This window comes from Lepidochelys kempii, chromosome 15, assembly GCF_965140285.1.
Source record: "Lepidochelys kempii isolate rLepKem1 chromosome 15, rLepKem1.hap1, whole genome shotgun sequence".
Classification (NCBI taxonomy): domain Eukaryota; kingdom Metazoa; phylum Chordata; order Testudines; family Cheloniidae; genus Lepidochelys; species Lepidochelys kempii.
In genome coordinates, this window is record NC_136394.1 from 25,927,687 (window position 1) to 25,940,444 (window position 12,758).

Below are 12,758 nucleotides of genomic sequence, written 5' to 3' on the forward strand. Positions count from 1 at the left end.
GCAAGGAATGGGTCTAAGAGTTCACAGCTTAAGACAAACAAGACCAAAGACAAGAACAGCTATGGATCAAAAGTTCAGATAAAAGAAGGTGTGGGAGTATTGATGAAAACAAGTGTTGGAAGGATTCCTGGAAGTACTGTTTTAGGGAAGAACTTCAAGGAGAAGAGAGGGTGCTAGATTTGAAGCTTAGGGGCAAAAAGAGTAAAAAGTAAAAAAGGTGAGCGTTTGAAAAGGAGATAAGCAAGTGTGGGAAAAGAGGATGATTATTTTTATTAACAGGTTTTATTATGGCTTTCGGAGTATCTAAACCCCTCATATAGATTAATGGATTTACCTTTACAAGTATTATCCCCATTTTACAGCAAGAAAATAGAGGACCTGAGTTTTAAGTGATTTGTAGGAGGTAACATAGGAAATCTATAGCAGTGCTAGGAACAGAACACAGATTGGACTGTGACTCACTCTTGTCAGTTCTTTAGTCATAAGACTATTCTCTTTTCTCTCTCTAGTTTCCAGTAGAGAGAAAATTATTATTTGTTTTCCAGGAGTGACCCACTCCTGATTATGAACATTAGCACCTGCTTAAACAGTTTCATAGTGGTATATGACATTAATAAGATTACATTTTGCAAATGTTAATTCCATATATTAGAGCTACATCCCCTCTTTACTTTTCACACTTAGATATTCACATTAGAATGGTATTACTTATAGAGACTTATGTTATAGAACATTAGCATACCTCTGGTTAGCATGAAATAATCGAACCATTATGACAACTGCTGCTGGTACTTTTTTTTTTTTTTTTTTTTAAATAAGCCAGTGAATACGGTCTACCCCCTAAACAGAAGCTGTCCATCAGCATGGGTCCATTTTTCTGCTGTGTACTTCAGTTCGAAAACAGACTACTGATACATAGTACAGATGCTCCTTGACTTACGCAATTGTTCCATTCCGGAACGCTTTGCGTAACTCAAATTTTGCGTAAGTCGGAAACGTATACCTGACCATTACGCGCAAACAAAAAAAAAACCAAAAAACAAAAAAACAACTTCTATTTCTAGCTTATAGAACTTTTCCCATAAGTGTGGATTTGCGTAAATCGGGTCTTCCGTAACCTGGGGAGTGTCTGTACAACGTATCTTGTAAACATACAGCAAATCGAGCTACATAGCAAGCTTTTTTCCAGTGTTATTTTGTAGTACTATAAATTATACAAATACTGGAACCTGTTGCTGTATACCGTATAAATAACCAGAAGTGCATATTTGAAAAACAGTAATCTTAAATAAATAAAGTAAAATATATAGAATCTAAATGTAAAGGGTCATTCCTTGTTAAATATTTTGTATATTAAGTTACAGCTACGGGCAAAGATATAAAAATATAGGGAATTTAGTATAGATACAACAAGAATGTGTGTTATTAATTACTTCAAATTCTCTCAGCCCTCTTAATTTTCATCTCACATTTTACCTGTCATAGGTTATGCTCTTTTCTAATGTCTTCATTTGGGTAGGATTTCTATTTTCTGAGGATAACTTGTTTGGATAACCTCTGGAACCTTATCATTTAACAGCACTGTTTTTTTCTTGCCTTACTCTTCCCTGTGTTTCTGAGACTCAGTCATGGTGTGCACAAGTAGCCTCTATGCAGAGTCTAGGGCACTTTAAATTCCTCACTTTTGACTTTAGGCTCTTACATTAGTGAAGGAGATTTCAAAGAGAGAAATTTAAAGTTCAGAGTCAAAGTGACAGTTTTTGGCGTGATCACTCCCTCCAGGATAGTGAAGGTGTGCATAGGTCATATACACTGCTGCAGAGTAAAGTGTACAGAATAAGGTTTCTTCAGAAATGGTACGGGGCAAACAGAGACAAGAGGAGTATTACATTTTAATGACAGGTTTCAGAGTAACAGCCGTGATATGCATCTGATGAAGTGAGCTGTAGCTCACGAAAGCTTATGCTCTAATAAATTGGTTAGTCTCTAATGTGCCACAAGTACTCCTTTTCTTATTACATTTTAATATTTCAGCTCCATAGTCAATTTCATTAGAAAAACTGGTTCTACTGTTCCAACAGAAAACTTATATGCTTTTGAATTCATACTCTCAATGCATTTATTTTTATAAAGTTTTTCAGCTTTCAGAAAGCGCTAATGTGTTTCCTGAGTTAGAGAAACTTCATGAAGTACCAAGACTTTAGGTGCCTCCTTCCATTCACCTAAATGGAAAAAAATGGTTTCCTAGCCCTTAAACCCACCACCCAAAAAACTATTTCTTAACTTACATAGGAATGATATTATTTTGATGTCCTGGAGAATTATTTGCTTTAAAAATATTTTAAATTCAAGGTGAAGTCAGTTATTGTTCCAAATGGTTATAAACCATACACCCCCACAAACAAGCAAACAAAAAACCCAGTGGACTGAATGACAAAATCCTCTCCAAGCAAAGATGAAGATTATCAATCTGCAGTAAGGACCTGCAGATTCAACTATCAGAATTTTTTTTTATGGCAAGGTGACATACTGTAGAACTATGAAATGCACAAGCACAGTATCCTACCTGAGCTTTCTCAAGGACTCCCACATTTTGTTTACTTGAATGATGACTATATATATTTTATTTTATTAATAAGTCCTGACATCAGTCAATTTATGTTAACATTCCATATTCACTGACTGGTATTGGGTAAATGTAAATAGACATGTACCTGAAGATTCCTTATATAAAAAGGAAATTGCTACAAAGTCTTTCGGATGGCCCAAAATAACCTATTTCTTGACATGGAAATTCAAAGTCTTATTTGCAATTAACTTTTAAACAAAAAATAAAATATACAGAATTAAGCATTCTAAATATTGAAAACTCTATTTACTGCTGTGAGGGTTATCACTACGGACATTGCTAAAACCTATTGACTTTTTGGAGCAACGTATGCCAAACCTCAAACGGTGAAGTATATATTTCACCTCGTTGCATAGGGAAATTTTGTAAAAAAATCCTCATCAATTAAAATATATCCAAAAAAGCATACCCCGTCCCCCCAAGAAGGAGTTATTTATCACAGCTCCTTTTTTCAACTTCTCTGCTGAAAGATATTTTCTCTCTGGGGTACGATCCTAGGATTCTCAGAATTGTAAGGATGAAAAACAAAAAAAAAAAATCTCCATCCTAGTAGTGTAACTTTAGGTTTATTAATATTTCCACTAGAGACAATAAAGCTATTCACCTTTTCAAAAAAGCCAGTGATTTAGAGCAGTGTTTCTTAACCTTTTTGATAAGGTTACAGGGACAGGCTTGCTGCTTTCCTAAACTGTGTCAGGGAGATCTCAGGGACCAGAGCCAGTCCACGGACAAGTTGATGAGAAACACTGGTTCACAGCGTACAACTTTAGATAAAAACCAAAGCTACTGTAGATACAAAGTAAGGGACCAATCCTTAAGCACTGATCTACAAAGTTCAAAGGGTATTGCATGTCCTGAGCATCTATTCAATTTTGGCTTGAAAAAAGGTGAATTCCAGAACAGAGTGCAACCCAAAGAGTCAATGAATTTTCAACTGTCCTCATAGGAGGCAATACTATTTGAGAGAGATTACAAGAATTTAAGATCTAGGTTTAAACAGGCGACTATAATTTCCATAAAGGAATGGGAATGTAGGTCCCATGCAGCATCATTGAGAGATACTTATTAAACTATGAAAATCTTTCAAAAAACCGTAAATCTAAAAAGCTTTCAACAAGATAAATCCCACAACCCTAATTCTTCATTTCTGGAAGATCAGTTGTCAAGTGAACAATGTAAAAAAAAAAAAAAAATTTATATTTTAAAGATGCTTCATTAGATTTAGGCTTTGCAGAGTTTAACTTCCTTTTAGGAAGTTCTATTCTAGGCTAAAACAGGTCATCTCTAACCTCAAATTTATATACACAATGGTTGAGAAACTTTGATACATTAACAAATGTTATCAGATACTTCAATGTACTGAGCTGCCGATCAGTCTGTACATGTACAACCAATGGATAAATTGGCAGACATTTAACATGAATGAGGTACTTACACTTCTCCCATGGGAGCATATGTTGACCCTGTTACAGTAAATTCATTCAGGAAACAGGTATCTCCTTCTACTTTTTCCAGGATGAATATCTGTAAGAAAAAAAGTGTTTTAAAATATTAAATTAGTATAATCAGGACACTAAAGTTAAATGGACTAAAATCAGTTTGAATTTGTCACATTATATATACACACAAGTCAAAATTTAAGAAGGAGCAGTCAGTTCACAGAAAAGCTAAGAAACAGGCAAAAAGGATACCTATTTTAAAATTCATCCTTGACTACATAATTTTTATTTGCTCCAGATATTTAACCATGTGTGCATGTAACACTATTGTTATGCAAGTCAGGATTGTTAGTCCATCAACTGTGGTAACAGTGGAGCAAGTTGATCAAAAGGGCTAAAAGTGACTGGCTCAGCTTGAACTGCCTAACCTAGTCATGTGCCCAGGGGGTAATTCTAATTCTAGCAGAAGATCTTTCTGGCGGTATGTTCCTAGGCTTCAGGAACATAAATCCAGATACCAATTTTCTATGAATCTGTTAAAAGCACAGTAGTCCCAAGGCAAGAAAAACAAACAATTGAAAGTCCGGAATGGATTTATCTGTACAGACCATATCAGGTAAGACAGAATCACAAAGTACTTCAGAGCAGTAAAGTCTGCTTCTAGATATCAGAGACCAAGAGAATGTAGGTAATGTCTGACTCCAGGGAAGTGACCTTTTCCTATGAGCCTTTGAGTAAGAGCATTCCTATCTTTAGTTTTTTACTAAAGAAATTTGTTTTCAGTGTATTACTGTGTTGGAGGGCATTCAAATAGCTCAAGTACCCCTGCAACATACAATGGAGTATAATTTCTAAAATAGAGAATAAACTAGTATTTGAGGGATGCAGACACTCCCCCCGACTCAGTCATCTTCATCCTTTAGTCCTCTGTTTCCACAGCAGATGAGCCACAGGCTGAACCAAAATCAGACAAGGGGTCAAAAATCTAATGCCTGAAGTTCTGATATTCCAAAATGACAAATGCCTTTTGATAAACTATCCAGCTGACAGAGTGGTCATGGTGGGAATAGTATAGCAATGTGATTGTAATTGGTTATAGAATATATTACATAATTGGCACCATTATATGAACCAGTCACAACATTCCCACAAAGTCATGCTGTTACATATATGACAGAGAAACAGGACATTAACTTTTTAGATTAAAAACAGTAAAGCAGTCAGTCATGTTTCGGTAATGCCTCACTTTTACTTTAAGCCTCTAATCCCATGGGTAGAAAAAACTGAAGTCTTAATAACAAGAGAGTCAATAACTGCTCTTTATGATGGCTGAAAATTATACAAAATAGTTAAAATTCAGAAGGCAGACAGGTGGGTGAATTTAAAAGTCTCTCCAGAGAATATGAAACTGCATCAGACTGAAGAGACAGTAACTCTTGTCCTAAATCTTTGTCATACAAACCTTTAAATTCCTACAAACATTTACAGGCTACAATTCAGCAACAGCACACTATATAGAAGATATAAATCTCACATGGAATTACCATGTCAAAGGCTTCTTGAAAAGCTATGCACAGTGCCTCCTTAAGTGAAGCCAGATGTAGCTGTACCACTTGTCTACATTAAAGTATGGCAAACGAGTTTCAGTTGCAAAATTTTAATGATTTGACGCTTCTGAAAACATGAATGAATCATGGTGCATAGGATCCAAAACACCAAGCCTTCTAAATATAAGAAAGGACCAATGTTGCATTCCAAAAAAAAACTTTATAAATGAATTTGAAAGTATCTGGATGTTCTTGAACAAGGAAGCGCTCTGCTTTTTGGCACCTGAGTGATGAAATGATCCCTATAAAGGTTTGGGCAGTTATGCAATACCACTGCAAGTAACCTCCTGCAGAATACTAATGAGCAGCTGCTTTGTCTCTCTTAGGTCGGAACACTACAACAACACTTAACTCTGTGTAGGACTAGCAATCTGGTTAAAAAGGAAAGAAGAAAAACCTGCCATTAATCAAGTGAGAATAAATAAAGAGAATAATGTTTAAGAGTTTCTGGGTTTTTGGGGGTTTGGGGGGGCTTCCCCAAATCTTTAATAGCACATTTATACATTTAAAATTCTGGTCTGGTACAGTAATTTTGAACAGTATTTGAGGTCATGTAACATAGCCAGCACAGTAGCTCTAATATCTGATAATCACTTAACTACCCTTCAAGAAAAGAAATCTTCATCTGAATCAGAAATGTATCAACTTGGAAAATACAGTTTCCAGAAAATTCCTGTTCAGAATTCCAAGTGGCAGGGCTGCACGAAAGATTGGAAACGGAACATGCAGCACAATAGTACGCAGTTATGGTATACTACTTTAAATCAACATTAGAAACTATTTTTTGAAGAACAAAATCAGTCAGTTGCTTTACTCTCCTATGTCTAGTATCAAAAGTGACACTGGCAATTGAGTCAGTACATGATTATTTTCATATCTGAAGGCATCTCAGATCTGAATTCTGGTCTACCAAATTAATCTTACAATACAGCATACCTGAATATTTCAAATCTCTGCATTATTGCAAGTATAAAGCTAGAGAAGATGGGATAAACAGAGGGAGGTACATCCTTTCATAGGATCTGATGCTATATGGTGGTGAAAACTCCTGTCCCCACCTAAGCCCCATCTATTACATAACAGCTTCCACCTTTGGAGTTGCAATGGGGTGAATTATGGACCCCATTTTTGCTAGTGCAGACAACCTCAATGAGGAAGAGCTGATGAATTACAGAATTGAGGTGAAAGTTAGAAAGGGGGGTGAAGGGGACAGTTTAATAGGACATGGAAGTTGCTGTAATTTGGTCATACTCCCACTGATGGTGCCTCTTTCCTTTTTTCACTTCTTTGACTATCTGCTAGAGTGGACATTTGAGAGTCAGTACAAGGTTGGGAGCAATGATGCCCAGTATGAAGTAAATCAAAAGGAACAACAGCGTACAGTCAAAGACAGTAAAATAATATTGAACACTTCATAGTCTGTAGCGTTCTCTCACTCTATGAAGGTCTCCAAGTGCCTACCTTCATAAAGCAAGATATCTATTCACTTTCCTTCTGATATACCTGTTCTATACTTCTGGACCTGTGGACAGATAGTCCTAAGGAAAATGGCCCTGTTTTTAAAACTGTGTGGCATAAGACAGTTAAAGGTATTTGCAAATGAAAAATGTTCCATCAAGTGCGGGTACAGCTATTTTTGGCCATAACTAAATACAGAAAAGATGAAAATCTTAAATATTATGTGGTGGAACGCTGAACTGAAAGTGGAATAGTACTGTAGCAAATAAAATAAGATTTTGACGGCATCTAAGCAAAGCTGATCACATTGTTTCATATAGGAATAGAATTTAGACAATGTTTAATAAGAGAACCGGGGGGGGGGGGGGAGAGGAGGAAATGCAGACTAAATTAATCAATCCACCATACCCTGCAAACTGACATCTGGTTGGTTGTGAGAGTACCAGTCTTATCAGAACAAATAACAGATGTGCAACCCAGCGTTTCAACAGATGGCAGACTTCTAACAATAGCATTCTTCTTGGCCATTCTGCGGGTTCCTAGGGCCAAGCATGTGGTAATAACAGCAGGCAGACCCTCAGGGATAGCAGCAACAGCAAGAGCAACAGCAATTTTAAAGTAGTAGATAGCGCCGCGAATCCAGGAGCCACCATGAACTGGATCATTGAAGTGACCTATGTTGATTATCCAGACAGCAATGCAAATGAGTGAGATGACTTTGGACAGCTGCTCTCCAAACTCATCCAGTTTCTGTTGGAGTGGTGTTCTCTCTTGTTCAGTAGCTACCATCTCATCACGAATTTTGCCAATTTCAGTGTTCACTCCTGTTGCTACAACCACTCCCATAGCTTTACCAGCAGCAATGTTAGTACCCTAAATTGGGATCGAAAAAAGAAGGGAAAAAAGATTCATAAGTCGTTCTGTGACAACATTGAAGTAGGCCTGTTACATACCAGATTCACAGATAACCTTTTCTGCTAAGACATTAAGTTCTATTTGAAAGTTTGTTCTCTGATTTTGGCTAATTTAAGATGCAATGCTCACGTGGTTCACATATTTCACTGTTATCAGTTCTTCAGAAGTTATTTTGGATTCTATTTGGACAGCCATTCTTTGTGAGGTCAGTAAGGTGGTATACATTAGTCCTTAGAGGGGCACGAGTACCCTTACCAATATTTATGTTCCTTATTACCCTGTGGAAGATCCAAATAAAACAAAAGGGGAAGCTAACTATGTAAGTAATAGTAACACAGTATGAAGTAAAATGGATAAACTGAAGAATTTTTACTCTTTTAGTTATAGAAATCTTAGTCATTTCATGTAACAATTTTTCCAGTAAGTAGGATTTTTAAAAAAGTTACTGATTTTCATTTAAGCTTGAAACTAAAAGTAAACCCAAAGTACTGTGTAGTCAATGAGCTTTCCATTAATAACAATTTGATGTTTTTTAGCTAAAAACAGACAAGCCAAAACAGTCTCTGTGGTGGAAAAAGGAAAAATGAGGAGAGGAATGCATGAGACCTGTATATATATATATTATCCTATCAGTTTGAAAAACACCTGCTTTTCTAATTTTTAAACTGTTCACTGCTTGATTCTAGACAAGTTGCTAGTAAAATTAAGCTAGATTCCCCAATGCTTTCACTGCTACCTGCTCTGAGTACAAGATAGACAGACACCTACAAAAAGCCTACTACAAACATTAATTGCTATCACTATCATGTAAATGTAAGATCTAGTTCATGCAGTACAGTATTGGAAATACAGAGTGAAAATGTTATAAGAGTTAATGTCAGCAATGTCACCTTTATCAAGAGATCATCAGTAAATCAAATGTGCTCTTAGCACCAGAGTGGCTTCCTTACTGTTTCGTAAGTTAGGAAAGAAGATTAAAACAGCAGGTAGGAAGTGAGTGAAAAAATTCTTTGCACAAAAACTTTGACGTGTTACATGAAACTTCAATAAGTCCTAAAACCTTAAGTAGGCAAGACTAAAACATGTTGCCACCCTTAACCATGTTAGCATTTTAAAACTACTTAAGATTTGTGAATCAAAAACTACTTTTATGTCCAGACTAGCCATTTATACCTACAATATCTATTTTTCTATATTTCATAAGAACCACCTTACTAAGTCCAGACTGCTTGGAGTTTGTTTCAGCTACATTTCTCTTTAAGTTTAACATTCCCCAATAAATCCAGATATGCAGACTTTCCTTAAAGGATGGGCCAGTGGAGATCTCTTAATATTGACTCATAACATGCAGCATGACAAAATTCTTCTAAGACCTATGTCCAAATTCAGTCCTTGGGTAAGCAACAACTCCACTCAAGTCAATGGGCTTACAGCCATGGTAGCTTTCACCCTTAAACTGCAAGGAAAGAATTTCATATTTTGCTAACTATGAGCCCACTTCTGCCACCTGGTACACACGCTGAATATTCCTGGGCTCACATGGGTGCCCTCATGAATATATTCAGTGAGAGTAAGAATGGCAGAATCAGACCTTGAAAAGCAAAGTTTACCAATAACCTAATAATCATTCATTTACTAATTAATACTTAAGCATCCTAAAGCATTCAAATTTTTTTTTCAGTCTGTATGAAGCAATGAAATGGCGCATAGACTAAAATTAAGCTTCTAGTTCTCACTGAATATTCAGACGCAATATACAAATTAGGGAAGCTCAATTCAAATCATTCCTCTTTATGAAATATTGCTAGTTCTTAAGATTCTGCACCAAAGTAGAAGTTACATTTCTCGAGTTTATTTGGATTGAGAAACCCTTTCCTTAAGGATTCATTTTAATAAAGCAGACAGGATTTCCTCTGGGTTTCTAATCAATCTGATGAGCTTGACTGCAGCCAGCAGTTTATGTTTGGTAGAGTACAGCAAGGTAGCATGTACATATTATTTATAGTGTTCTTTAACCTACATAACTCTTGAAGTTCTAAGACTTAAAAAGCTCCACAAATGTTCATTTAGTAAGTTCTATATTGCTGTAAGTCACTAACTGTCATAACTTTAAAAAATATTACTTACAGAGAAAAGCATGTTCTTCTTGTCTTGGTTCACAGCACGAGGATCAGGAACAGGATCAGTATGCTTAATGACAGATACAGATTCACCTAAATAAAGGTTATAGTGTTAATGGGAATTTTTATGTATAATTTTAACTTTACTTGTAAACTGATCTAATAGGAAATACAATTTTAAGGAGTGTAAATTTATACCGTATTTATATTGTGTCATGGCACTTGCATATACTTTTCTTATAGCATTTCAATGAAGTTTTAATGGTATGTCAACTGTAGATCCCATCTTGCATTAAGTCATTCCTAGGGCACCAGATATTAATGCACAACTTGGCTAACACCGTGAACAAAGGGGTGGGTGTGGGGTGGGTGTGGGGTGGGTGTGGGGTGGGTGTGGGGTGGGTGTGGGGTGGGTGTGGGGTGGGTGTGGGGTGTGTGTGGGGTGTGTGTGGGGTGTGTGTGGGGTGTGTGTGGGGTGTGTGTGGGGTGTGTGTGTATAAATAAATAAAAACACATGTATTTTGCCTCCCAAAAGGCAGTAAACAAATTCAAACTGTTTGCTATATGGCATTTCCTGTACAGTAGAATTGTATTTACTTCTGCTGCCTCTACGCTTTTAAATAGTGACCATCATGTTATTGTTTACAGAATTAGATCTTATCACTGCTTTGTCATTGGACAGGAGTCTACCATATTCATTGGATGTCTGACAATTGGTAGCAGATTGCATAACATTCGCTCCCTTAGTTGGAAAAATTAAAAATCAGAGATAGTTTTCTCAAAGCAAAAATACAAATGCTGAAATATGAATATACTGACTTTTATCTACATGTTCACCTAGCAATGGAAAGGTTCCTGTTCTGTAAGCAACAGATGTTAGTGGGATTGTGCCACATTAAAATCAATGGGAGGAAAGCTGTTGATCAAAGGTTTGAAGAACAGAACAAAATAACCTGATCATTGCAGAAATTAAGAGTTTGCCTCCTTAAAATTTAAAAATCATAAGATCCTTATGCTCTCTTGCTCTTAAACTTTGATAATCAAGTGGTTTGAGTCACTTTTCTTATTACTAAATTAAGTTTAAGAAAACTTTATCAAGGAGATTTAAAATGTGAATTTCAGGTTTCTGTTTGTGGTCCATTATTGGATTATCCTGATATTAACATTTGGTCACTGACAATCAAGAGGCACAGATTTCAGTGTCCTCTATAAAAAGATTTAAAGATATTTCCTGATAATTTGGAGGGCACCAATGACATCAGCTTACTCAACAGCAAGCACTGGATGTGATGTAGTTTTCTTATGCGATGTATGGACAAGACTTGGGATCTTACTCAGAATTTAATAATAATTCTTCCTATGTTATGCAGGACTGTAGCAAGGAATCTTTGGGTCTCACTTATCCTTGTATCTATTCCAAGTTCGTGCTGAATCATGTAATTTATTATTTTACATGTTTTTGGAAAATTCTTAGATCAGCTTATGCTACTAAAACAGATTTGCAGTCTTAGTGTTCTCTCAACTTAAACATTGTAATAGTGTGTTTGCTGAAAACTGAACAAGAAGCATAATTTTCAAATAAGATGTAAACATAGGGTAGAAGCCAGTAATGAAGTAATCTCCCATATTATAGATTGGGTGTGAGAGAGAGAGAGCGCTGGGGTTGGTTGCTACATATCTCACACACACACACACACACACACACACGTAAGCAGCACGGATATGCATTTGTTTCTATCTCTAGGACAGTTCAAAAGATAGAGCTGGTTATATTTTCCTTTTGATTTTATTTTTTAAACTTTGTTTTAGAAGTGAAAAGATTTTATACTCAAGTGAGTTCAAGGTTTTCCTTCAGGGGAGCATCCATTTTTAAGATTATAAAACATTCAGACCCCATGCCTGATGTGGGTTTTACACAACAAATACTACCAGAAAAGATTTTTCAGATGGAGTCTGGAAATATTGATAAGAAATTAATTCCATTCGAAGGTAGGAGTCTACACAGGATACTGTTAGATTAAGGTCCATTCTCTTTCCTTCAATTCCTCTTCCTAGTCTCCTAGCCCTAAAGGTTCTGTAAGTTCAGTAAAGAATGCACTTTTCTGCTGGTTCTCTTAACAAGAGCAGTTCAGTCTAATCTGACCTTATTCTTGCCTATGTAAAATTTCAAAGAAAAAATCTAAGACACCAACTAGAAAAGGGCATATAAATCTACTGTATTATTCATTACCATCTTTGAAAGGTACATTTTGATCTCCTGCCCAGAAATTCTAGATGATAAACTAAACTTAGGTACTGAACAGTTTCCTCATGACGAGAGGTTTGTAGTTACATTTAGCATCTTATTTCTAAGATAAATCCTCTACTTATGAAAGAGCAACAGTTGGTCTCTTTATAAATAAATTCATTTGTTTTTTCCTTAAATCAAAAGTATACACTGAATTTGGACACTGCAAAAGTGATTCAACTAAGATCTACTAACTGAAATTTCTTGCCTGCTGTTCTGATATAAAATTCTGTAAAATTAAGAATAATTCCCTGTAAGGCATCAGGAAACTAACTGGACTGATGAATATAATCAAAAGCCAGA

The 12,758-nt window shown here is 36.0% G+C and overlaps 1 protein-coding gene across 2 annotated transcripts in view; it reads right to left on the reverse strand.

The window, feature by feature from the left end:
* ATP2A2 (ATPase sarcoplasmic/endoplasmic reticulum Ca2+ transporting 2) overlaps positions 1-12,758 on the reverse strand; it is a 77,606-nt gene that overhangs the window by 20,999 nt on the left and 43,849 nt on the right. For both annotated transcript variants that reach the window (XR_012155176.2, XM_073313693.2), the window contains exons 7-9: positions 10,176-10,261; positions 7,542-8,006; positions 4,065-4,153 (exon numbers count right to left, since the gene is read on the reverse strand). Coding sequence is in view for 1 of the 2 variants with exons in the window: in XM_073313693.2 (XP_073169794.1) it covers positions 4,065-4,153; positions 7,542-8,006; positions 10,176-10,261 (640 nt within the window). In the remaining variant the exon portion in view is untranslated. The remainder of the gene's footprint in view (positions 1-4,064; positions 4,154-7,541; positions 8,007-10,175; positions 10,262-12,758) is intronic.